Source organism: Octopus bimaculoides, chromosome 7 (genome assembly GCF_046866305.1).
Source record: "Octopus bimaculoides isolate indiv1 chromosome 7, ASM4686630v1, whole genome shotgun sequence".
Lineage (NCBI taxonomy): Eukaryota > Metazoa > Mollusca > Cephalopoda > Octopoda > Octopodidae > Octopus > Octopus bimaculoides.
This window is the reverse complement of record NC_142934.1, coordinates 34,032,646-34,060,584: the sequence shown is the minus strand read 5'-3', so window position 1 is coordinate 34,060,584 and position 27,939 is coordinate 34,032,646. Positions and strand designations below refer to the sequence as shown.

The following is a 27,939-nucleotide window of genomic DNA, read 5'->3' as shown; positions in this document are numbered from 1 at the left end:
ATTTTGTTTTCTGTTAGGGAAAATGGTGGGCAAAACAGTTGTCATACTTCAAACAACTTACAAGGACACTGCCATGAGCAAAGCACAAGTTTACAAGTGGTTTTCATGCTTTAAGAATGGTCACTTGTTTGAAGACCAACCTTGTTCAGGACAACCGTTCACCTCCTGAACGAATAAAAATGTGAAAGTTCATGACCTCATCTTGGAGGACCATCACTGAACAATTGATGTACTTGTTGATATGACTAGTGAGTCCTGAAACTCCTGCCAACAAATTTTGAGCGAGGAATTGCGAATAAAAAGAGTTGCAGCAAAATTTGTGCCTTGCTTGCTCATGGAAGATCAAAAGCAGTCACAATTAAATGCATGTTGTGAACTGAAAGAACAGTTAGAAATTGATGCAGACCTTTTTTTGAAGGTCATCACTAGTGACAAAAGCTGGTGCTACGGAATTTGCAGCTGTGGAAGAAGTGAAGACAAAATCAATGGAGGCATTAAAATGCATCACTTTGCAAGAGTTCCAGCACTGTTCGAACAGTGGAAAATGCATCTGGACCAATGTATTGCTTCACATGGAGAATACTTTAGAGGTAATAAAAATGTAAACATAAAGCTAAGTGAATAAAATAATTTTGCAAAATTCCAGTTTCTTTTGGGTATCCCCTCATATATCAGTGACTACTTGTCCACCAGCTCTTCCCAGCTCCACTGGTTACTCTCACTCACAGTTTATCCCTTCTACAGTCAGAAACCTGTTCTAGTCGTTTCTTTTGTACTCTAACTTTTCATTACTTCACATAAAGCTGTTTCCTTTTAGTCTGTGGCAATAATCTAGAAGGAGACAGCTTTATGTGAAGTGGACTATCTGGTGCCTTCAATCATGTTGGTGCCATGAAAAAGTACACCTAGTACACATTGTAGAGTAGTTAGCCATAGGAACCATGCCAAAGCTGACATTGGAGTATGATGTAGTTGGATCTTGCGAAATTGTCCAACTCATACCAGCAAGGAAGACGGATATTAAAAGGTGATGATGATGATGCTGATTACATGCTGATTACAGTCTATGTGCATACATAGACTATTCTTTTACACACAATCGTTATTTTGTACAGAAACAAGTCAGCATATTCTATATAGTTGTTGTTAAAAGTAAGTGAAACATCAAAATGCAATAATTTATTTTTATTTACTTTTGCAGTCCCTTGAAGATTTGTGTTCCCAATATGATTTAACAGTGAGAAATTCCACTGGTGAAATTGTCCAGTTCCTTTATGGAGGGGATGGTCTTGACCCAGCTTCCATGGAAGGCAAAGATCGGCCAGTTGATTTCAAAAGAGTCTTGGATCATATCAGAGTAAGTTTGATCTTTTTAATAATTTCTAACTTTGAGTAAATATATTACAAAAGATTTTAATGAATCTTTAATAGATTACAGAAAATTTAATTTGGACTTAAATCAGGGGTTGGCAACCTTCTTTATATTTTGGCCCCTTCCTGGAATTGTTGGTATGTCATTGACCCCTATCATGTAAATTTCTAGAATAAAATTAAATAGTATAATTAATAAAAAAAATTGTGATTTAAAAACAATAATTCTTTTGTGCTTCTGTACCATTACCACTTTTAGAAAAGGCAATTTATTCGACATTCTTTCAGTTCAATTAGCTGTCAGGAATTAGTTATAAGCTTTTCTCTGAAAATTACTAGGAAGCAGTAAACCATTACTAGTTTCATACCTAGTAACAGTTTATCTTATTAATTGCATAAAGCTGTTGAACCAAGAGCAACCCTCTCGAACATGGACATTGAAGGGACTGACTTCAACTAATATTATTGTGTTTTGGTTGCATCATGTTTCTTATTTTGCCACGTAACAAACCTATGCACTGTTTAGTATTTGTTTAGCTTCTTTTATCATCAATATTTCATCCAACTGTTGTGATCTGTTCACTGATCTCCACTATTAATGATTTGTTGATTGTTAATTGGCAAAATGATAAAACAACTACTAAAAATACGATACTTACTTTAACCTTTGTAATGTTAACCTGCATCAATGTACCCTAATTTTGATAAACATCATCATCATCATCATTTAACATCTGTTTTCCCTGTTGGCATGGGTTGGATGGTTTGACTGAAAACTGGTAAGCCAGGAAGCTACACTAGGTTCTAATTTGGTTTGGCATGGTTTCTATGCCTGGATGCCTTTCCAAACGCCAACCATGCCAAGTGTGTAGTGGATGCTTTTTACATGCATCTGGCATGGGTGCCATTGACGTAACACCCACATGCTCGAACAATGCTTCTATGTGCCACTGGCACGGGTGCCAGTGAATTGGCACTGGCATTGGCCACAGCTACAATTTCACTTGACTTGACAAGTCTTCTCAAGCACAGCATATCACCCAATGTTTGGTTTGTGATTTTTTACATGCCAGTTGCACAACATTGGCATCAGCCACGACTATGGTCTCATTTGGCTTAATGAGTTTTCTCAAGTACATTATATTGCCAAAGGTCTCCGTCACTTATCATTGCCTCCGTGAAGCCCAACATTCAAAGATCATGTTTCACCACCCCGTCCCATGTCTTCCTGGGTCTACCTCTTCCACCAGTTACCTCCACTGTTAGAGTGTGGCACTTCTTCACACAGCTGTCCTTGTCCACACACATCACATGACCATACCAGTGCAGTCGTCTCTCTTGCACACCACATCTGATGCCTGTTATGCTTACACTCTGTCATGCATACACACTAACATTACACATCCAGTGAAGTATGCTAGCTTCATTTCTTTCAAGCCTACGCATGTCCTCAGTTGTCACAACCCATGTTTCACTGCCATGTAATATGGCTGTTCACACAAAGGCATCATATAGTCTGCCTTTCACTCTGAGAGAGAGGCCCTTTGTTACCAGCAGGGGTAGGAACTCTCTGAACTTTGCCCAGCCTATTCTTATTCTAGCAGCTACGCTCTCAGAGTATCCACCCCAACTAATGACTTGGTCACCAAGGTAACAGAAGCTATCAACTACTTCTAGTTTTCCCTCCTGGTATTTGATGGAGTCTATTTTCTGTACATTTTTAGTGTTAATTATACCTGTGCACTTTCCACACACAAAAACTATTTTCCCTGTTAACCTTCCTCTGATATTGCTGCACCTCTTATGTGTCCATAGCTTACACTGGGTACATCTTATGGAGTTATGGAGTTTCTACATACACCTTTTCTACAGATTGAGGAGGGCCATCTACCTTAAGGGATTTGTGATTTGTGTGCTTTCCTACTTACTAAGATTTTAGATTTTGCTAGATTAACTCTAAGGCCCTTTGATTCTAGACCTTGCTTTCATGTCTGAAATTTCTTCTCTAGTTTTGGTTGTGATTAGGCTATAAGAACAAGATCATCAGTGTAGAGGAGCTCCCAGGAGAAGCTTGTCTTAAATTCCTCTGTTATTGCCTGGAGGATTATGATGAACAAGAGGGGGTTGAGGACTGATCCTTGATGGACCCCTACTTGTACCCTAAATTTATCGCTATACTCATTGCTAACCTTCACCTTACTGACAGCATCCCTGTACAGCTCTCACCAACCATTCATCTATCCCAAGCTTCCACATTGCCCACCAGATAAGGGAATGGGGGACTCTGTCAAAGGCTTACTCCATGTTGACAAAAGCTAGGTACAGGGGTTTATTTTTGACTAGATATTTCTCCTGCAGTTGCCTAACCAAAAATATAGCATCAGTTGTGCTCCTGCCTGGCACAAATCCGAACTGCATCTAGACTAACTCTCTCCCTAATTAGTTGGGCTATGACCCTCTCTGTGACTTTCATCACCTGATCCAACAATTTGATACCTCTGTAATTATTTCTGTCTAAGGTGTCACCTTTGTAGCTGTTGACTATAATGCTGTTTAACTATATGGGTGACGAGGCTATATCCTACTCCATGAGATATTTTAAGCATTGAAGTGGTGATTCCTGATGGGGTGGGGGCTTTCCCTGTCTTGATATCCTTAATTGCTTTATCTATCAAAGTATTGTCAATTCAGATAGCTGGTCCCTCAGTTGGGTTAACATTTGGCAGACTTTCCTTCTCCCATTCATTCTCCATTTTTAGCAGCCTTTCATAATGGCTTTTCCAAGTCTCTTTCTTTGCAGAATCATTAAATGTAAGTGAACTATCATCCATGCAGATATATTTCTCTCCCATGACACTGCAATTTACTCTCACACACTTTTTTGCAATCTGAAACACCTCGAGTCTCTGGTCCTCACGTCACAGAACATTGACAAACTTCTTCTTTTCTGCTTCTTCCCTGGCTAAGTATATCTGTCTCCTGGCTTCTCTAATGGCCCTGTCAACTACATTGTTCCACCACCATGTCACCTGAGGTTGAGAGAAGACTTTGCACCAGCCACAGATTTGGTCAGTAGCCCTCAGCAGGTTGTTCTGTAGGAACCTCCAGTTGTCCTCCAAGTTATATGTCACTATATCCTACTTTTCATCAAATGCCTCAAGTTATATGTCTCTAAATCTCTGTCTATTTAGAATATCCTTAAGCTTCCAGACCATTCTTTTCCACATCGGTCATCTTCTGGGCAGCCATTTAACCCTGATCCTGAAGTCACTAACAACTAACCTATGTTGTGGGGTACATTCTTCACCTGGGGAAGTTTTGGCATTTGTTAGCAGCCATCTTTCCTGTTTCCTAGTGAACTTGTAGGTGAACAGGTAACTGGCAGGTTTCCTGAAGTTAGTATTACAGATCATAAGGACATTTACATGACAGAATTCCAGCAGCCTGCTTCTTTCCTCATTTCAGGAATCAAATCTGTTGCCATCATACACACCATGGAAGCTCCCTGGATGTTATTCAACATGCTCATTGAAGTTGCCGGCCACAAAGAGGTCTCTGTCGTTCATTGACGAGGTGGCTTGCAGGAGGGTGTCATAAAATCGGTCTTTCTGTTTGTCAGGTAGCCCTGGCTGAGGGTCATAGGCTGAGATAATGGTTGCTGTTCCATGTTGCAGCACTAGTTTAAGCTTAAGTATTCTATCACAAACTCTGACTACCTCGATTACTTTATCAACTTATTTCTTAGTCAGGAATATGCCCATACCCCCAACCCCATCACTGTTTCCTATCCAGAAAATCTTATACCTATGCTCTTTGCCTGTGAGGAATCTTGCCAAACTTCTCCTCCACCTTACTTCTTGGATGCAACATATATCAATATATAAAACTTACAAATACTTCATTAAATTATCTCAATGGTTTAATTATACTAAAAATTAATTGAAACAAAATGGCTAATTACTTGAAATATAATCATGAAAGGATTAAAAGATGGTTTTAAATCAAACAGCTTAGCAAAAATACACAAGAAGAGTGTATCAAAGATTTTAATTTATAATTTTTAGCTTAAATTCAGATATTATTTGCATTATTTACATTTGACGGATATTTGTCCTCATCTTGTTTGTTGTTAACACAACATTTTGGCTGATATACCATCCAGCCTTCTTCAGGTGTCTTGGGGGAAATTCCAAACCTGGGTTTTCATTCCTAAGGTATTTTTTGATGTTATTATTATTATTGTTGTTCAGGTCACTGCTCGGAATCGAACTCAGAATCTTGGGGTTAGTAGCCCGTGTTCTTAACCACTACGCCATATGCCTGTGGGCAATTATGGAGTGAATTTTAGGATTTATAAATCTAATATTTTTCTATCCTTCCTTAATACCAGTTTCCATATGCTGCTCATATCTGCACTCGGTCTGCTTAGGAGGTTGTTGTGTCCTAGCATATGTGCTGCTTCTTTTAGTTTTCGTATTTTCCAGTGGTGTTCTCTGTCTATTATTTTAACTTCATCCCACAGGGAGAGGTGGTCTCCATTTTTCCATACACGATCAGCTATACCCAATTTATCAATATCTCCTCGTGTCACAGCTTTGCGATGTTCGTCTACCCTTATTTTGAGGGGGCGACATGTTTCACCTTTGTATAACCTACCACAGCTGCATGGGATGGAGTACACAGTCTTTGGTCATATTCTCTTCTATTTGTGGTTTTACCCGAAGGAGATATTTGCGAAGTGTTGTATTACTCTTGAATACTGTCCTGATGTCACATGGGCCGCATATCTTTTGTATCTTTTTGGAGAGGCCTTTCACAGAGGGTAGACAGACTGTGGACAGTTTATTGGCCTCATCCTCTCTTTTCTTCATAATTGGAGTGGATAGTATACTTTTGGGATAGTTGTTGCTTAACAGATCGTTATTGAGCTTGATCATCAACAACAACATCAATAAATACCTTAGGAATGAGAACCCAGGTTCGAAATTTCCCCAAGACACCTGAAGAAGGCTGGAGGGTATATCAGCCGAAACATTATATTAACAATAAACAAGATGAGGACAAATATCCGTCGAATGTAAATAATGTACATAATTCCTCATCTCTTAAATATAGAATTGTATTATCTAATCGGTACGGAGCCGACATTAGACTTCAATGGAGACATATAGAGAAACTCCATCAAAAACATTACAACCGTTGGAAAAAAACATCAACTAAATAACGAAATCAAAGAGATATTTGGATATTTCAGTGTAACTTATTAATGTTATTGAAAACTATTCATTGAATTGTGTGATAAGAAGCTTGCTTCTCAACAATATGGTTCCCTGTTCAGTTCCACTGCATGACACCTTGGGCAAGTGTCTTTTACTATAGCGTTAGGCTGACCAAATCCTTGTGGGGGGATTTAGTAGATGGAAACTGAAAGAAATCTGTTGTATATATATGTGCGCATGTGTGTGTGTGTGTTTGTCCCCCACCACGACTTGACAACAGGTGGTGGTGTGTTTATGTCCCTGTAACTTAGTGGTTTGGCAAAAGAGACCAATAGAATAAGTGCCAGGTTTTAAAAAAAAGTCCTGGGGTTGATTTGTTTGGCTAAAAAAGCCCTTCAATGTGATGCCTCAGCATGGACACAGTCAGATGATTGTAACAAGTAACAGAAAAGGATTAGTCAAGTAAGAACTTATAAAGTAATTAGTTTATTTGTCTTGTACTTTTTGCTTTTATTGTGCTTTAAATTTAAAAAAAAACTTTATTGTATTTTGTAGGCTGTCACATCATATGAATGTAGAGATGAAGCAAGCCTCAGTTCAGATGAATTACAAGAATTAGGTACTAAATTATTAAACCTACCTCGGTTCAAAGAAGGCTTTGGAGAAGATTTTCAGAAAGAATTACGGTAAAATTTTTTATGTATTGCTTAGTTCTAGAGACATTTAATTTTTAAAAAATTATATAAATCAGGCTCAAATATTCTACATGCTTTACATTCAAACAAAGCAGATCTGGTTTCTCACACCTACTCTCTGAAGAATAAACAATCACATCATTGAATTTTTAAAGCTACAAGGTTATCTGTGATTAATCTAAAACAATGTGAATAAATAAGCATTGTATTTAACAAAGTAATGTGAATGCTAAAGGGTTAACGTCCATCTTCTGTAGTTGGTTTCACAGGATTCAATAAGTCGGAGGATTATATCATGCTTTAATGCCTGCTTGTCTATATTTTTCGGTTATTTCTTAATTTAACCAAGAATTTGCAAGAATGTAGCAATATAACTGTTTCATTGTGAAACCAATATTTGTAACAAAACCTTACAAAATGTTCTTAAATAAAATTAGGGTTTTAATTTAAATATAAACATTTTAAAAACCAAATTTTGCATCATAAATCCAGAGGTGGACGTTCTGAAGTAGTTTGGTGGGAGAAAAAAAAATGGTTTTAAGATGTGTAGCAATGTCCAAACGTCTTTTAGTCTATCTAAACTGGGAAAACCAGAGTAACTGTTAATGTTAATTTTGATTCGTGGTTTATTGAAATTTAAATATTTTTTAAGGAGTTGTTTAAAAAAATGTTTGCTTTCCATTTTTCCATGTTGGCATCAGTGGAGAGGGTTTTGGTGGGGTAACTATTTTTATACTTTTCCTCCCAATAATACCTATACCATGAAGTAGTGAGTAGAACTTATTTTATGACAATCAGGCAAACTGAAACAAGTGTGTTGTATATTTTTCTCAGAGACCTCAAACAATAACTGTGATAGTAAGGTTTGAACTCTTTAGTCACAAATAAGTTACCCAGCAATTTAACCTCACAACTATTGTACTTCTATGTAACCATAGTTTTTACTGTTCAACTTCTTTATTTCCTTGTAATGTGACAAATTTGGAGAAACTAATGATGAAAGCACTAGAATCTGGAGAAACTTGTAATAGACTGGATCAGGAAAAGTGAATCAAGCACGGTCATGTAGCTAAAAAGTTTGCTTTGAAACCGTGGAGTTTAGGGCTTGGGCCCCCATAACACTGTTGGTCAGTGTTTTCTACGATAGTAACTGGCTGACCTTATGAGTGAATGTACCAATTCACTCACAAGTAGCCTGCCATGTATGCATGTGTATGTGCATGAATGCATGATTGTCTATGTGTGGTAGTGTCTTCCTGTCTTGACAATTTCATACTGATTAGAAACAAAACCTTTTCACATAGACAGAGTCTTTATTTACAATCCTCTGTAAACACATGTCCTGCCATAGGCCTGTTTGTTGTTTGAAGGATTTGGACTGTTGCTAACCCTCACTTGGAAGTAAGAGGGGGTTAATGAAAGGAAAAGCATCCAGCCATAGAAAATCTTCCTTGGCAAGTTTCATTTGACCTATGCCAGCATGGAAAAGTAGACATTAAAATGATGACGGTGAAACAATGATGAATTACAATAATATTGAATGTTTCAAATGGTGTCTTTATTGGATGGATTTCACTATTTTACGGCAATTGCCTCAACAATCTCTACTTCATTACGTAAACAACAATCAGCATATAGTTTTTAGGAATTGTATATAATCATTTAGAAATATCTGACTATTGGTATGTTGAACAGAAGAAAGATAATCGTCCAGAAATTCAGAATGTCTGAGACAAATTTATTTTTGTGGTTTGTAGATATTTCATTTGTGCTACAAATGTTTTTAAGAGAGGAATAGACTTTCTATATTTTCACCCCACTCTTCATTGCATTAAATGTCTAGTACCTCTGTAAATAGTGATTATTTAACTTTCTATCTATGGTTACGATTGTTAGATAAGGACACTATAACTAATATTCTGCTATAACCATATGCCTATAGACTTTAGTGAGATGTAGAGTTCAGTGTAATGTTCAATAATGAACACTGAAATAAATTTATAAAAAATATGGAATTATGTTTAGAGTTTTATTTCTGAAATTACATTGCTCTTTTATTTTCTTGTTTTAGTGACTTTTTGGTTGTTACTTGCAACCGCATCAACAGTTCTTGGGATACATATGGTATAGAATCATTACAAAGATCTGACAAGTCAGGTATGTTAACCCACTTCAAGATTTTAGTGTAGTTTCTTTGTCTTCTTAATCTTTATATTTTACTTCACTGGAAAGGTCAGGCTATTACTAGTAACCTATTATATGCTGTGGGTTAGTGTTACATTTAAGGATATTGAAAGACTGTCTAGACCAGTGGCATGCGGTGACTTCTGAGGTTGGTCATGCAATAACTACTTATTAATTTAGCTGAATCATTTTGAAATTAATTAACATAGAGAACACATTTAGTTACGTAATATGGCCAAAGTTTTAGACTGTTACGCTGTCGAAGATAGATCAACTGCTTTATCAGCTATTTGCTAATTTCAGGAAAATTATTGACACTCATTCGAGCAGCCTGCTCTGATACTCTGTACTGAACTCTGTACATTAAAAGACTACATCTTACGCACATTGAACATACATGCATGTACATAAACACACAGAGAATGAAAGACAAGGAAAATTCAACATTGTAAAAAGCTCAAAAATCACAAAACAAAAACCTAGCGTCTCTTTTCATTTGTTGGGAGTAGCAAAGATGTGATATATCGCAACATGCAAGGAAAAAACAAAGAAATGTAAATTACACTTACCTAATGATGAAAAAATATTTGAAAGAATGTAAAAGTAAATTATTTATGCAAAATGATTTATACATAAACACATCTTTCAATTTGTGTGTATGTTTCAATGTGTGCGTGTGTCATTGTCTTTCAATGTACTGAGTTCAGTAAGTATCAGAATGGGTTGCTCGAGTGAGTGTCAATTATTTTCTGGAAGTTGGCAAACAACCTGATAAAGCAGCTGATTTGTATTTGACAACTTTACAGTCTAAAATGAAAGAATGCTCTTTAATACATTCAAATTTTTAAAAAAATATTCTAAATGTTATTTACTTACTTCATTTATAAATTAATTCAGTTCTTTGATCTTTCTGGACAAATATATTTACCACATTTTCATAGAAATCTTCTCTTTTTGTCAATTGTAATAAATCTTTTTCAATTGACATTAGTGCTAACCCAGACAGTCTTTCCTCTCCTGTTGCATTTCTTTGGTACGTTTTGATTCTAGTTTATGCAGAAAAGGATCGCTCCACCGAAGCAGTTGTAGACAGAATTATCAAAATCAACTTGCAAAGATTGAAGAGTTCTGGTATAGCTTCAACAAGATCACTGATGTAAATGTAACTCATTAAATGACTTACACTTCGTTTTTTAAAATCTTTTATTAAATACATTACATTGAACTCACTTTGTAATGAAATTACATAAAAAATCTGCCATAAGTAGTTTTTAAAGAATCTAAAGAATCTACAGGAAATTGTTTCCAATAGTCATCAACTTTGTTGAAATTCAAAAGTTCCATGAATTTAAACTCTTCTATTGAAAAATTGTTCAGTTTGTTTTCGAGCACAGTTCTAGTTTTATCTATTTACGCTTTACAATACACTATGTCATGACTTTTACTCTGGAGGATGTGAAATAAGACATCAGTGCAAGAAAATATATCACTGAATACTTCTAATAAAAATAAGAAATCAAGAGCTTTTAAAGTATGTAAGAATCCAATTGCTGAATTTAAGGTGGTATTATCCCTTGCTTTGGGATTTTCAATGATGTCTTCAAAATGGCTGATTATGAAATTATAATTTTCTTTTGTGGTAATAATAAGACGTGAGGAGTAATTCCATCTAGCTGCTGTTATTTTGGAAATCTTTTTTTAATAATGTTATCTAATACTTTAGCCCTTTTTGATTTTGTAAAAAAATGTACTCAGTCCATTTATTGTAGAAAAAAATATCTTGCATTCTTTCATAGCAGAGCATGATTGTGAAAGAACTAAATTTAAGATATGAGCACAACAATGAATAAAGATTTCACATATTTCTTTCTTACTTTTGACTCTGACCCATTTAATTGTCCTGCCATTGTAGTGACACCATCATAGGTTTGTGCAATCAATTTGTTTTCACATTTCCATGATTCAATGCATTTAAAAACATGTTCAGGTAAAGCATTTGCAGATTGATCTGCACTAACATCATTCGTAACACAATCCTCTGTAACGTAATGTGTAAAACAGTTGATAGTTGTGAACATTCCGATATATCAGATGTTTCATCAACAAGAGTAGCAATGAATTTAGCCTGTTTAAGTTTATTTTGTATTTTAATTCAACATGACCTTTTGAATTGCATTGGTCAAGTCATTTTGAATTCTGTTTTAGAAACCAGAGAAGATAGAAGCTGTATCTTAATCTCTTGCCAGTTTTTCATCATATTTACTGATTAAATATAAGAGTTCTTTATAATTTCCATGATTATTAGATTCTTCAGATTCAAAATGACCCCAAAATGATAATTCCTGATAACCTAAAATAAAAATAAATATATCGATCAATTGTTGCAGAATGGATCTGTTTCGTCTAACTTCCTCATTATGATGTTGTATGCTCTGTTTTTACATGCATCTAATTGTAAGGCTATGTGAACATTCCTGAATATTTTAAGATCTATCAAGGATCTTATATGCCTTTGAGAATGTTCATGTTTTAGCATAGTCATATATAAATTATTTAAATCATCATAACCGTTATCACTCCAAACAGTTTTTTCTAAGCAAAACAACATGCATGGTCAGCAGAATAACTTATTAAGCGTAGCACTACCAGTTAACCATTTTTTTCTTTTCATACAAATTAACCTGAAATTGTCTTGTGAATTTCTTGTTATAGCTTCGCAAATCAGGTAATTTCGGTGTTGGTCGACCACCAATTGTTTCCCTTCAAAGTCTTTTTTTGAAAAACTATTTTTCAAAATTTCTTCTACAATACACATTTCAGTCATTTGGACAAATATTTCAAAAATCCTAAAGAGATCTTATGAAAGCAATAGTGCACGTGTGAGTGTGTGTGAGTGTGCGCATGAACTGTAAATCAGTTTCAACAAAACAGAGATAATTTTAGTAAATCAATGAAAGATTAATTAGCTAAAAGACACCATTTCGAGCGTGGTCGTTTTCGTGCGGGTGACACGTAAAAGCACCCACTACACTCTCTGAGTGGTTGGCGTTAGGAAGGGCATCCAGCTGTAGAAACTCTGCCAAATTAGATTGGAGCCTGGTGTAGCCATCCGGTTGCACCAGTCCTCAGTCAAATCGTCCAACCCATGCTAGCATGGAAAGCGGACGTTAAACAATGATGATGATGATGATGATATTTCTGATTCCAGAATTTTTGAAAATTTATTCAATACAGAGGATGGTTAATGATAATAATTTCAAAACTTACGACAGAGCAAAATAGATATTCCAAAGTCATGGCAACATTTGAGCTGACTAATTAAGAATTGTGGGATTGTTGAGATGGTTTGGTCAGAATTTTTACAGATCACAAAGTGAAAATCCATTCATCTATTTAGCCTGTCCCGTTAGCGACATCAATTGCAAAGAATTGTTGACAAAGAAGAAGCAATAGAAAGGGAGGGGAGAGCCAAAGCTGTAACATTTATTTTTCTCAAAGCATGCCTTCTGTAATTATTTTATCAAGATAAAGAATCTTACAGGCGTTGACTTTACAGACAGGCAAGAGAGAAATTATAGTTATGGAAGATAGGAAGGAGAGGGCAAAAGATCTTGTATGCATTTTCAATGACTTGGACAACTTTTCAATGTAGTCATAAATACATTACATTCTTAAAATAAAACAAAATGTAGAAGATATTTTATCAGAAAACTCATTTACATGTAATTAATGAGGACATTATTACAAAAATTTCATGGGATTTATCTTCGGTATATGTCTGTGTGGTGTTTGAGTTTCATTGTTTGTATGATATAAATAGTGCAGAAAGAGAACTGAAGAGTAGATAAATCTGACCAAATATTTGTATCTAGTTACACCCTTTATATTCTGAGTTCAAATCTCACTGGGATTGATATTTCCATTTCATTCTTTTGGGATCAATAACGTAAGTACCATATACACACCAGGGTTCATTCTATTAATTACACAAATTTTAGCCTTATGTCAATGTGAGAAGTGTCTGTATTCTAGATAATTGAAACAAACTACTGTTAACCATTCTTGCTTCTGGTTTTTTGCTGTACCTCTGCACAGAAATTTGCTTGTGTGCAGATTTAGACTTTCTTTAAAAAATGCCATCACACAAATTTCTTCAATTAAACATATTTGATGTTGTAAAAGGTTGATAGTTGCAATAGAGATATTAGTCTCTCTCTATTACCTTTTAACAAAATTATATATTAAGAAACAGTAGAACAATTAACAACATAATAAAAATAAGTTTTATTTTTGGTGATGCTTGGTTTTACAAATCCTGTGTCATTCAGCTTGGTAATCACTGGTTAACTTGTAATCAGCATTGGAAGGTTAAAAGCTTCATTGAGGCATCTGAAAGGAGCAAGTTGTTGTCACCTCGAAGGTATCATGCTGAAGAGGTCTTAGAAAATGAAAGAAACGCTTTAAGTACTGGTTTTACTACGCATGTGCACTCGAGGGGCTTCCGGGAAGGCAAGTCCCTTGTGCATGCGTAGATTGTACTTCCTTAATGGCGGCCATAATTTCGCGCCACTACAATGTCATTTTGAAAAATCTTGTGTGCACACATTTTTTTCCTTTGTGCAATAGTTATATAATATGTGCCCAGTTTAGAGGGAACACTCTTGTTATCATTTTATTTTCAAAACAAATTTGAAGAAGTGCTTTGTCAGTTACCAAAAGTGTTGTAAAACACTATCATTAGTATTCCATTAACAATAATGGAATCAGTTTGGTTCAGTTTTACAAGTTATTCAACCTAGTGTTTAATAGGGACATCTAATAAGTATATTTCACTGTTTGATAGATGCATTTGATAAATAAATTTCATGGTTGCTATTTAAAGATGAATTCCTGAAATCACAGAATCTTATTTAGTATTAAACTACAAAACTGAAATACATTTTAAGAAATTTTTAATGAATTCTTCTTTTGATGATTATTTGTTTTTAAAAAATATTTTTCAGTGTTGTTTCAATTGGAGAGAGTCAGCAAAACTCAGTTTGAAAGATTCTTGGAATGTTGTCGACAAAAATACCTTCGATCAAAAATGGAGCCTGGTAGGTTCTTTATGTTTCTGTAACTAATTGGATGGAATTTATCCTTCTTTTGTGAATTTTTTTTATCCATTGTTTATGTGGATTTACTGGCTGAAACATTTATATAGAAGGACATTACTTGACTGCTCGAATTTGAAACTTAGCAGCTTGGATCATATTGTCTTTGTAGTTAGAACACTGGAGATATTAGAAAACTCAGAAATTGAATTGTGCCTCTTATGGCACAATTTAATTCTTGCCATTCTCACTTTGTATTAGAAAGAACACTTTAGTAATAAAGCATCTCTGTGACACTTTCATTGTTGTGCCAACATTGAATTATAAACTTAAGAAAAACAACACCTATGCAACACTTTTCACTTTACCCAACAATAACTTATTTTGTATTCACATGTTCTGTTGCTAGAGGCTGCTACATAATGGCAGTGAAATTAAAGATGGTTGATTTTTTTTTTAACAGTGGAAAAAAGAAGGAATGAGTGAGAGAGAAACAACTCTTACATGGTTCTTAAAAATATCCTACATGTTATTTCTCTTTATTTATTTTGTAGCTCCAGTGTAGATTTTCCATACATTATGGCCTTCTGTGTAGTTACATTTTCTGTCCTTGCTACAGATCATACGTAGGCCCATGTATGTTCTTCTTGGGTGCAAATTATGAATTTCTGGTCATGTTTTCTTTTTGCTTTATCTGTCGATATGCTTTCAGACCAGTATCCTTTCTGTTTCACCTTCCCATCAGTTTCAATGGATAACATCTGAAGTCTGGCCAGTGTCTTACATATGTGTTCTGTTTGCTGGAGGCTGCTACATAATGGCAGAGTGTGTGTGTGTGTGTGTGTGTGTGTGTGTGTGTGTGTGTGTGAGAGAGAGAGAGTGAGGGAGAGAGAGAAGTGTGTGTTTAAAGGGAGAGAATTGCTCCTAAATTTGTTTTTTTTCTTTCTCGTTTTATGTTGAGAAATTCTTATTGGAGAGTAAAAAGGTGTTACTTTTATATTTTGGTTGAGTTCCAGCTGTTTCAATTCCAATCTGCAACTTACTTTTTGATTTTTATGTTTGAGATAGTGTCAGCTTCTGCCTTACTGTTATTCTTTTTTTTATTTTGTTAATATTATAAATTATTAAAATTTATAACTTGGTTTTTTGTTACATACTAATGTGAGTCATGATATCTCTGTATGGTACAGAATTAAATTAGTTATTGTTTGGCAAACTTTGACTTAATCTCAACACAAACATTTGGATTAAGTTTCTGCTTTTTGTTTTTTTCCATCTCAGGTACAGCTGTTGGTGCTGTCTGTGCTCAAAGTATTGGAGAACCAGGAACACAGATGACTTTGAAAACTTTTCATTTTGCTGGTGTTGCTTCCATGAGTATCCTTTTATTTAATGATTAATTATACAAAGAAGTCGGTGCAGCATCTGTGATCTTTGGAATGCCTCTCTCAGATAACTAAGGTTGATGCATTCCTTTATCACAATCTCTTTCTAGTATAAACAAAAGTCTTTAATGCATTTTAGTGACCCTGTATGTTCAACATATGGTCAAAGCATCTGCAGTACTTTCCATGAAAAATTTACTGGAATGAATTTCAATTACTCTCTTGAACCTCATTGACAACTTGAACTCAGAACATCTAGTTAATGAAGCATCCTTGCTATAATGTTTATTTTACAGTACATCCAGTTAGTGAAGCATCATAGCAATAATGTCTATCAATGTAGGTTAAGCAAGTTTGTAGTATATCACTATTTGCCTTGATTGTGTGTTATCTGTGAGGCCCAGCATCCTGAAATCTGATTGCACAATTTTTTTATCCATGTCATCCTTGGCTTTGTATTGTCACCACATATTGTTTGTTTCAGTTACATACCAATACCAGTAGAGTAATCTCTCCAGCATTAATGTTTCTTATAGTAGCTGTATCAACCTCATAATTGTGTAGTCTGGTACACTGAGACATAAGTGATTTAGCTATGAACATTGCAAACAGGGTTGGATAAAACAAATCCCAGTTGATTCAGTCAATTATATTCCTCTTTTACAAGTTTATTGCCTTGTGATCATTTGTGAAACCAGTATGTTACAGATTATTGTAAACTGTTCCTTAATTAGCTAGACATTACTCTTGGTGTGCCTCGTATCAAAGAAATCATCAATGCAACCAGGAACATAAGCACACCAATTATCACAGCTCAGTTAGATGTGGATGATGATCCAGAAATTGCTAGACGGGTCAAAGGTCGGATTGAGAAAACCCTCCTTGGTGAGGTAAAAATATATTCAATTTTAGTAACTGAATGTAATTTTTTTCTTTTTTGTTCTATGCAGAAATTAATTTGAATCATAAAATTGTATGGATGTTCTTATAACATTTTATATATATATATTATTTTATCTTACATCAACTTTTCCACTCCAGAATGATGAAATAGTATTTGTAAAATAGCAAGAAGATTTATGTACCTTGCCATGGCTTTGAGCTCTAGATCACTTGTTTAGCACATTATTTGATATCATCATCATCGTTTAACGTATGCCTTCCATGCTGGCATGGGTTGGACGGTTTGTCAGGAGCCGGCCAGGTAGAAGTCTACCCCAGGCTACTGTGTCTGTTTTTGCATGCTTTTTACATTTTAGTGCCCTGCAGAGTGGACTGAGTGCTTTTTACATGACACCAGCACAAGTGAGGTCAGTTTTGACATGATTTTTACAATGCCAATCACTTCACAGTGTGGACTGGATGCTTTTTATGTGGCACCAGCACCAGCAGTCACTTGCAAGACAAAGAATTTTAGAGTGGAGGGGACATTGGAGGCGGTGATCTTGTGTCAGATGATGAAAGGCTAGAGTATGACAAAGTGACAGAGAGGCAGAAACATGTGTCTTGCTATAGAGGAGGTACATGGTTACCCGGCCAGAGAGTGAGAGAGTGTGTGTGTGTGTGGCACTCCGTCGCTTACGACATCGAGGGTTCCAGTTGATCCGATCAACGGAACAGCCTGCTCGTGAAATTAACGTCCAAGTGACTGATCACTCCACAGACACGTGTACCCTTAACGTAATTCTCGGGGAGATTCAGCGTGACACAGAGTGTGACAAGGCTGGCTCTTTGAATTACAGGCACAACAGAAACAGGAAGAAAGAGTGAGAGAAAGTTGTGATGAAAGAATACAGTAGGGTTCGACACCACTCCCTGCTGGAATCTCATGTAGTTTAGGTGTTTTCGCTCAATAAACACTCACAACGCCTGGTCTGGGAATCAAAACCACGAGTCTGCTTCTCTAACCACTGGGCATTGCGCTTCCACACACACACACACATACACACACACACACTCTCACCTGGTTTTCTCCATTCTTGTTCGTGTTGTCTTATACTCCAAATTTCTTGAAATACTTGTAAGTGATATTTGGATTTACTTCTTTTATATATGTGTATATATATATATATATATATATATATATATATATATATAGATATAAAAGATGGTGTAAAGATTACATCACAAAAGAAAAAGTATACGTAGTATTACCCATTCTAATAGGTTTATCACATCCCTTTGAAAAGGTATATTTGTATAAAGGTTCGTTGGATTTCAAAAATCTGCCCATACTGTACCACTATTCAGCATAGAGTGAATGTTAAATTGATTGGATTGAGTTTATATTTAACTAGCTTGTATAAGATAGAAAGAAAAGATAAAAGGTAAAAAATAAAAAGTAAAAAATCAAATAAAAGTAGTAGAAGTAAAACCAAGTGTAACAAAAGTAAAAATAAGAATAATAAAGTTAAATACACATATAAATAAGATTTAGCAAAATTGGAATAAAAGAAATAAAAATATAAAGTAAAATAAGAGATAAAGAGATAAAATACTATAGAGCTGATAACAAGATGTTGGCTTGGATGAAATGGTAGTGGTCATAAATAATTTCCTAGCTTGACCACTTGTTGAATTAGAGATTAAAGTTGTAATTTGATATCATTGTGATGAATGGTCAGTTTACCCAAACACACCACTAAAAATTCCTCGCTTTATAAACTTATCTATTACATGGGTACATACATGTATATGTATATATGTGTATACACACACACTCATACAGATACATACGCTAACATGCTCGAGCATATACAAGTATGCCTCATTACGCACAGCTCTAAATACATGAATATACACATACATCTCCACACATATCTACAGTTACACCCTAGTAACCATATACATACACTCACATGTCCACCTATCCTTAAGCACATATACAGATATAGATATATCTCCATGTATAGTATCTGCATACATGCACACACGTCCATCCATGTATATACACATACCTGGTATTAAGTAACAAGTTGAAATGAGGAATGATCAATAAAGGAAATGATTTTAAAAGAAAAGAAATAAATATAAGTGATAAAAGGGAGCAGCAAATTAACAATAAGTGAAATAATTGATATAGAGATATAAGGTTCTATAGGAATAGAGTTTTACAAGAATCATTTTAAAAAAATAATTGTGAAATAGCATTAGAAGTAGTAAAAATACTGACAGAATAAACTGGTGATATCAGAAAGATGTTGTAAAATATCAAAACCCATCAAATATATTTGGAAATACATAAAAGATACATGACAAGATACATAAAAAGATAAATAATAATAGGTTACAATGAGGTAAAAATAAAATGAAGGGGTAAAAAGTTCAAGTGAAAATGTAATAAATAAAATGAAATGAAAATTAAGATGGAAGTTAAAAATAAAGTACGAAGAAAAATTATAATAATAGTAATAATATAGTGATTGGAAAAATATAGTGATTGGAGAAATTTCAAGTCTATCTACTTGTGTAAATTATCTCATTGGGCAACGTTTACTATACTCCTATTTTAGTTGTTTAGGAAGTGTTATATGAAGTTAAAAGAGTCTAGGTTCCTATCTACTAATGCTTACTAGTATAATATTGTTATAAACATTATTGAAGTTATTAGTGTTAGCTAATAGGACCTACGTGTATGGTAGTCATCATCATCGTTTAACGTCCGCTTTCCATGCTAGCATGGGTTGGACGATTTGACTGAGGACTGGTGAAACCGGATGGCAACACCAGGCTCCAGTCTGATTTGGCAGAGTTTCTACAGCTGGATGCCCTTCCTAACGCCAACCACTCAGAGAGTGTAGTGGGTGCTTTTACGTGTCACCCGCACGAAAACGGCCACGCTCGAAATGGTGTCTTTTATGTGCCACCCGCACAAGCCAGTCCAGGGGCACTGGCAACGATCTCGCTCGAAAATCCTACAGGAGCCAGTCAGGCGGTACTGGCAACGGCCACGCTCAAAATGGTGCATCTCATGTGCCACCCGCACAAGAACCAGTCCAGGGGCACTGGCAACGATCTTACTTGGCTTGCCGGGTCTTCTCACGCACAGCACATTTCCAGAGGTCTCGGTCAGTAGTCATCGCCTCGGTGAGGCCCAATGTACGAAGGTCTTGCCTCACCACCTCAGCCCAGGTCTTCCTGGGCCTACCTCTTCCACGGGTTCCCTCAACTGTTAGGGTGTGGCACTTTTTCACGCAGCTATCCTCCTCCATTCTCACCACATGTCAATACCAGCGCAATCGTCTCTCTTGCACGCCACAACTGATGCTTCTAATGTTCAGCTTTTCTCTCAAGATACTTACACTCTGACGGGTATTCACATTGACATTACACATCCAACGGAGCATACTGGCTTCATTCCTTGCGAGCTTACGTATGTCCTCAGCAGTTACAGCCCATGTTTCACTGCCATGTAGCATGGTTGTTCGTACGCATGCGTCATACAGTCTGCCTTTTATTCTGAGTGAGAGTCTCTTTGTCGCCAGCAGGGGTAAGAGCTCTCTAAACTTTGCCCAGGCTATTCTTATTCTAGCAGCTACACTTTCAGTGCACCCACCCCCACTACTAACTTGGTCGCCCAGATAGCGGAAGCTATCGACTACCTCTAGTTTTTCACCCTGGAATGAGATAGAAGTTGTTTCCTGTTTGTTTGCAGTCTTTATTGCACCTGAACATCTGCCACAAACAAAAACTAACTTGCTAGTTAACCTGCCTTTGATGTTGCTGCACCTCTTATGTGTCCATAGCTTGCACCGGGTACATCTTATAGAGTTACTACCTACTCCTTTTCTACATACTGAGCAGGGCCATCTACCTGAAGGGGTTTGTGTTTTATCTACCTTCCTACTTATTAGGATTTTGGTTTTAGCTAGGTTGACTCTAAGGCCCTTCAATTCTAGACCTTGCTTCCACACCTGAAACTTCTCCTCTAGTTCTGATAGTGACTCCGCAATTAGGGCAAGGTCATCAGCATAGAGGAGCTCCCAGGGGCAACCTGTCTTGAACTCCTCTGTGATTGCCTGGAGGACTATGGTAAATAAGAGGGGGCTGAGGACGGGACCTTGGTGGACCCCTACCTCTACCCGGAATTCATTGCTGTACTCATTTCCAACCCTCACCTTACTGGCAGCATGGTTGTTCGTACGCATGCGTCATACAGTCTGCCTTTTATTCTGAGTGAGAGTCCCTTTGTCGCCAGCAGGGGTAAGAGCTCTCTAAACTTTGCCCAGGCTATTCTTATTCTAGCAGCTACACTTTCAGTGCACCCACCCCCACTACTAACTTGGTCTCACTAACCATTCTTCTATCCCAAGTTTCCTCATTGACCACCAGATAAGGGATCGGGGGACCCTGTCAAAGGCTTTCTCCATGTCAACGAAAGCCAGGTACAGAGGTTTATCCTTAGCTAGGTATTTCTCCTGCAACTGTCTCACTAGAAATAAGGCATCAGTAGTGCTTTTACCTGGCACGAACCCAAACTGCATCTCATCTAAATTGATTCGCTCCCTAATTAGTTGGGCTATGACCCTCTCTGTAACTTTCATAACCTGATCTAACAGCTTGATGCCTCTGTAATTATTTGTATCTAAAGCGTCACCTTTACCTTTGTAGCAGTTGACTATGATGCTGCTACACCGGTCATTGGGTATGACTCCTTCGTGTATCACCTGGTTCGTAATACGGGTGACTAGGCTATAGCCAACACTGCCAGATATTTTGAGCATCTCTGCAGTGATTCCTGATGGGCCGGGGGCTTTCCCGGTCTTCATACTCTTAATTGCTTTATCTACCCTGGTACTATCAACTCGGATAGCTGGTCCCTCTATTGGGTCGACATACGGCAGGCTCTCTTTCTCCCATTCATTCTCTTTATTAAGCAATCTATCGTAGTGGCATCTCCAGACCTCTTTCTTTGCATCCTCATTTAATGCAAGCGTACCATCATCCATGCGAACACATTTCTCTCCTACAACATCACTATTCTCTCTCCTACACTGTCTTGCAACACGAAATACCTCGAGTCTTTGGTCCTCACGGCACAGAACATTGGCAAATCTTTCCTTATCTGCTTCCCCTCTGGCTAAATAAACCTGTCGCCTAGCCTCCCTTCTGGCACATTGGTACAATTCCCTGCTACCACCGTTCTTCCAGTCCTTCCAAGCCTGTTTCTTTTGTCTAATAGCCCTGTCTACCTCCTTGTTCCACCACCACGTTACTCTGGGTCGGGAGGGGACCTTACACCACCCACAAATCTGGTCGGTGGCTTTCAACAGGTTGTCCCACAGAAATCTCCAATTGTCTTCCACGTTGTATGATGCTATATCCCCTTCTATTTCGTTAAATGCTTCAAGTAACTTGTCTCTAAGTCTCTGTCCATTTGCAGGGTCTTTAAGCTTCCACACCCTTCTCCTCCAAGCCTGTCTAATTCTGGGCACCCATTTTGCCTTGATCCCAAAGTCGCTAACTACTAATCTATGTTGTGGGGTACATTCTTCGCCAGGGTAGGTTTTGGCATTTATAAGCCGCCCTCTTTCCCTATTTCTGGCGAGGTTATTCGAAATTTTAGAGTCAATGACTAAATTATTTAGATATGTTCCCTATAAATAAGTCTAAAGGACTTTAGTATGGGCAGGTTTTTTGAAATCCAATGAACCTTTATACAAATATGCCTTTTCAAAGGGATGCGATAAACCTATTATAATGGGTAATACTACGTGTACTTTTTCTTTTGTGATGTATCTTTGGACTAACAATGTTTTGCGGCTGAGGAGAGCTTTACACCATCTTTTATATCAATAATATACCTATGCTGATGTAATAACAAATTGTTTATAAAGCTTGAAACCCATGTACCGTGATATCCTTTGTGTTCTGTTTTTAATTTATGTTTGATATATTCCCTCACCTCTCTGCCACTATCTGGCATATACAGGTGCTTACACTTATCAAGTGTTCCCTCTAAACTTACAGTATATATATATATATTCATTCATTCATTCAGGTGTCAGAGTATGTTGAAGAAGTTTATTTGCCCGACGACTGTTTTCTACTTGTCAAGTTGGACCTCGATAGAATCAAACTGCTAAAGGTAATACAATAAAACTTTTTGTTTCGCGTTTGTGCTGCCATACTGTAAAATAACAACTAACCCCACCAACTTCTTCAATTTTGACATTTTTCCCCAACACTAACCCTAAAAACCTAACCCTAAAACTCTAACCCTAATCTTAAAACCCTAACCTAAAACTAACCCTAACCGTAAGTACAGAAATGTTTTGAAATTTTTGTCCAGTGAGTGAAACAAGTAAAAAGATTTTTAGAAAATAAAAAAAAATAAAAAGACCAAAATGGTGGGGGTTATAAAAAAAATTTCAAGAGATTTGGCTTTTATTTCTAGCATGTGGAGATACCTTCTAGGCTTAACTTCGTGTGCTGGCTGAAAATCATTTAAAAAAATCCTGGAGTCAATACATTTGACTAAAAATTCCTCAAGGTGGTGCCCCAGCATGGCTGCAGTCTAATGATTACAACAAGTTAAAAAGAAACAAAAAAAACAATGAAATACGTCACAGAAGTGGTTTTGATCAGGCTTAAAAAAAATTCTGGGTTCCATACAGCCACCTAAAAATTCTTCAAGGTAAAAAGGAAAAAAAAATTCTGGGGTTGATATGTTCAACTAAAAATTCTTCAAGGTGGTGCCCCAGCATGGCCACGGTCTAATGCCAAAAACACGTAAAAGGTGAAAAAAAACAAAAAAATAACCAAAACAATATAACAATGGGGCTTTTGTCCTACACTCTAACATGCTTGAAATAGCAGCCAAATCACAACCTAAGAAAGAAAGAAAGAAAAACCCAAGGTCATGGCTGGACATCTTCGATCATAGATGGGTTGAGCTTTACTATATCTAAATGATTCTTACTGTTTGAAGGAAACATAAAGGCAGAATAAATATGTACCTTAACCACACTTGATTGGTACTTGATTTCATTGACACTGGAGAGTTGAAAGGTAAACCCCGTTGGGGTATGAATTTATGTTATGGCATGTAAACTAGCTATAAGTTAATATTTTGTCTGGTAGAGTGTTTTGTCATCTGCCACCGTGTTTATTAGCAATCAACAACATTAACGCTACTTTCTGCTTGACTTCTTCATTGTCAACGAATGTGATAATGTCAGTACAGAAATCACCATGTGAAGTTGCCACGATCAGTCTGAAAATATTATTCTATACAAATTTAATTAAACTTTATATTTTGATGGAAAACGTTTGTTGAAAATTGTTTATTATGTTGTACTAATTACATTATGTCCAGAATACTAGAGGCATATTGCCTAAAGAATTAAATATTTGCTATAATTCACATATCCTAATCAGTGCTTGTCTCTGAATGTATTATGTATGGGTAGTCACCATCCATACAATTGTTACTCTGGTTTCTCCTTACCCTGAGTGGATAAATCTTTCACCTTTTACTAAAGATTTCCGTGGGGAGGAATATTTTAATGAGTCTATAGACTTATCTTTGAAGCCTTATCATTGCATGAAGTTTTATTAGCAAACCTAAAAACAGATCAAGTTTATATTTATTGTATTTTTATTTTGTTTCTTGGAGATCGTTCTCTTTTACAAACTCAGCTCACCTTTTTGGAATAAAATAAAAATAATCAGTTAAATATATTGCTACAACATCAATAATTATAGCAAAAAACAAACAAAAAATACTGTGTTCATATGAAAAACTTTTACATTTTGTATTCTCTCATTACTCAATTTTTTTCTTTCAGTTGGAGGTCAATGTTGATTCAATTGTAATTTCCATTTGTAGTTCCAAATTAAGGATCAAAAACTCTGTGAGTATTAATTCTTTTTGTTTTGTAAGGAATTTTTACTTACATATAGTTTTTTTAAAAATAATAATGAAAACCAAGCATTTAAAGGAATAGAGTCTACACCTACTAAGAAAGCTGCAGATTGGTGTAACAAAAGATATTTGAGTGAATTTGGTAGACGGAAACTGAAAGAAGCCTGTCGTGTGTGTGTGTGTGTGTGTGTGTGTGTGTGTGTGCGTTGTGTTTGTTCCCAACCACCACTTGACAACCAGTGTTACTTAGCAATTCAGCAAAGGAAACTGATAGAATCAGTACCCAGTTTTTAAAAATATATATAAGGACTGGGGTTGACTCATTTGACTAAAGCTTCAAGGTGGTGCACCAGCATGACTACTTTCTGATGACTGAAACGAGTAATATATATGTATATATATATGCATACATATATGTACATACTTATATATGTATATGCATATATGGGTACAGGACATCATAAAACGTAAACAACATGAAATATGAAAACATGGAATACGATCATTTTTTGCAAACAACGAAAGAAACAAATGGAAAACAAGACAAGTAACAAAGAACGACCCTTCATCAGTTGTCGGCTATTTTATATACACATTTTGAGCGCAAAGCAAAATAAAATTTGGGATTTGCAGAGGGTCAAAGCTGGTAACAAAAACAGGACATTAAAAACAAACACTAAGGGCTGCTAAGCCATAATGAGGTGAGATGGCGAACACTGGAGGAACAAGCTAGGAAAAGATAGGAGAGGAAACAGACAAGAATGTGTCTGATCTGTGTAGCTGATTGAAAGGAAAGAAAGAAGCTCAAATTAGGAAAAGAAAGATGGCCGATGGTCATGTGTGAGCGATGAGAGAGTAAAGGAGGAAGAGTGAGAAAGAGAGAGGGACAAATAGAGAATGGTGAAGGGGAGAGGAAAAGAAATAGAGAAAGGATGAGAGAGAAAAAAAACGAAAGAGGGAGAATGGGAGATAAAAAGAATTAGAGAAAGGAAGAGAGGAAACAAAGGGGGAAAGAGAAAGAGAACAGTAAAATAGAGTTGCATTAGAATTATTAAGGTAAACTTACTTGGAAATCGATGCGTGGCATTCAATCATATAAATAATATATATCATTCAACCACAGTAATGGTTGAATATATTCTTCAACATTTCGTCAATTGCAGCAACTTCGAAGCTTCACCACTAATTTAGTTCTCAACTAAATTGCAAACTGTTAACAGTTTTAAAGAGGACACTTCCTCAACTGAGATTTGGTTCAGTAGAAAAAAAGTTACATCAAAATATGTTAGCTCTAAAGGTGGGCAGTAAGGCACCTATTCATCTTCAATTAACATAAATTTTTGTATTTTAAAATAAAAATATGCTTTTCTTAGGCTTAAATGATAGAAAAATGCATGGTGAATTCAGAATCGTTAGTCACATTGAACAAAAATTAGTAGAAAAAAAAGTTAGGAGGTGAAATGTTATGAAATTTATTGTCAGCAAGTGAGGAAGTAAAAAGTAACACCCCAATAATGTTAAGATAAGAATATATTTCTAAAATGGATGTTTACATTCTAACGCAGTGAGTTGGCAGTATAACGTTAGCATGCTGGACGAACTGCTTAGCGGTATCCCGTCTCTGTGAAGTTATTGCGTGAGTCTAAGTTGAACTGTTTATCGAATTGTTGCCATTGTTGATTGAATTGTTGTTTAGTTGTTGCTTCGTTGATTGTTGTTTTGTTTCCCATTGTGGGAAAGTGGAGGCGGCGCCGGAGGCTGGCCCAAGTTGTGCGGCTGCGGCGGGCAAAGGAGTGGATGCGCGACAGTTGGAGGTCCGCGAGATGAAGGTGGAGCCTAGAAAGATGAAGGAGAGTGAGTGGTTGGTCACAGGGGAGGGAGGAGTTTTGAAGCTGACACTGCCTGAAGAGCTGTCGGCCAGCGTGACGGGAAGAACGGCTGTATTTGGAACTATGAGGGCGGCTACAAGAGGAATGGATGTGGCACCAATGGAGGCCATAAAGGAGTGTGTTGGGAATATAAGGGGATTTACAACATGCATTACGAGAGGGGGAGGATGCGCCACTGTGGAGGTGTGCTTTGCATGGGAGGAGGAAGTAGTGAAGCGCTCCACAGAGGCAGTAGGGATGGAGAAATGGATGCTCTTGCCTTCGTGCTGCAGCAGATGTGTGGCCAGGGTGCGAGTGGGTGGGGTGCCGCCCGAGTTGAGGGCGGAATGGCTGATGACAGCCATGATATGTAGTGTGAAGGATAGGAGGATTCTGAAGGCTGCAAGGACCCAGAAAGTGGATTGCTGGGGATGTGGTATCGAATTGATGATTCAGGCAACAATGGAATACTTGAACAATGTGGTGGATGAGGTTGTGCTGCTGGAGAATGTGAGACTGTGAGTTGCTGTGGAGGGTGGGCCACCGGTGTGTTTCACATGTGGAGTGGGGTACACGAAGGCATGGTGCACCTGAGGAGGGCTACAAGCAGAGCAGGAAGAGGGACGGGAGAGTGTGGACTGGGTGGTGCAGAGCGGGGCAACGGAAAAAGAAACAGGAAAAGAAACTGATAAGAGATTCACTATGGTTAATATTAAAAATTATTTTGTTATAGTTTACTAATAACACTATACTTATTTAAGTAGAATTTGGCTAATTTACTACCTTAAATACAGAAAAAAGTGACTAATTAGACAAACTTACAAATTGGCTAAACAGTTTTGTAGTGGATATGTGTCCTGTCGTAGTGAGTTGGTCTGTTGGATTTGAATAAACTGCAGAGACTCGGTAATCGGAGTATAACTTCATTTATTTAGTATAAATGATACTGTGTTGAGTGGACATCGAAACATATTGCTACATTATAAATGTGTATAACTAGCTACGAGTTATATGCGGAGAAAGCATGTTTGTTGATAGCAGTGAAAACTGCTGTTCTGGGTTGTTGCATATCTCAGCTGAGTTGGTAGCAGTTAAAACCGCTCTTATTACATGTGAATATCTTGGCTGAGTTGATAGCAGTTAAAACAGCTGTTCATATGTTGGAGTCAGAAACCAATTTCAGACTGCCCATCTACTCAGTGCTGTATTTATAGTCAGCAGCGAGGTAGACAATCTATTTTTAGCTATGGTGAAATCC

The 27,939-nt window shown here is 36.7% G+C and overlaps 1 protein-coding gene and 1 non-coding gene across 2 annotated transcripts in view; both read left to right on the top strand.

Moving 5' to 3' along the window:
• Nucleotides 1–27,939, top strand: part of LOC106870739 (DNA-directed RNA polymerase III subunit RPC1) — a 118,010-nt gene that overhangs the window by 56,545 nt on the left and 33,526 nt on the right. Inside the window, exons 13-20 of the mRNA XM_089355137.1 lie at nucleotides 1,202–1,357; nucleotides 7,146–7,276; nucleotides 9,357–9,442; nucleotides 14,473–14,565; nucleotides 15,844–15,939; nucleotides 16,686–16,837; nucleotides 22,948–23,034; nucleotides 24,737–24,802. Of these exons, the coding sequence (XP_089211263.1) occupies nucleotides 1,202–1,357; nucleotides 7,146–7,276; nucleotides 9,357–9,442; nucleotides 14,473–14,565; nucleotides 15,844–15,939; nucleotides 16,686–16,837; nucleotides 22,948–23,034; nucleotides 24,737–24,802 (867 nt within the window). The remainder of the gene's footprint in view (nucleotides 1–1,201; nucleotides 1,358–7,145; nucleotides 7,277–9,356; nucleotides 9,443–14,472; nucleotides 14,566–15,843; nucleotides 15,940–16,685; nucleotides 16,838–22,947; nucleotides 23,035–24,736; nucleotides 24,803–27,939) is intronic.
• Nucleotides 24,377–24,499, top strand: LOC128248415 (U5 spliceosomal RNA). The gene has a single exon (XR_008264658.1). It is a non-coding gene; the product is annotated as a U5 spliceosomal RNA (small nuclear RNA).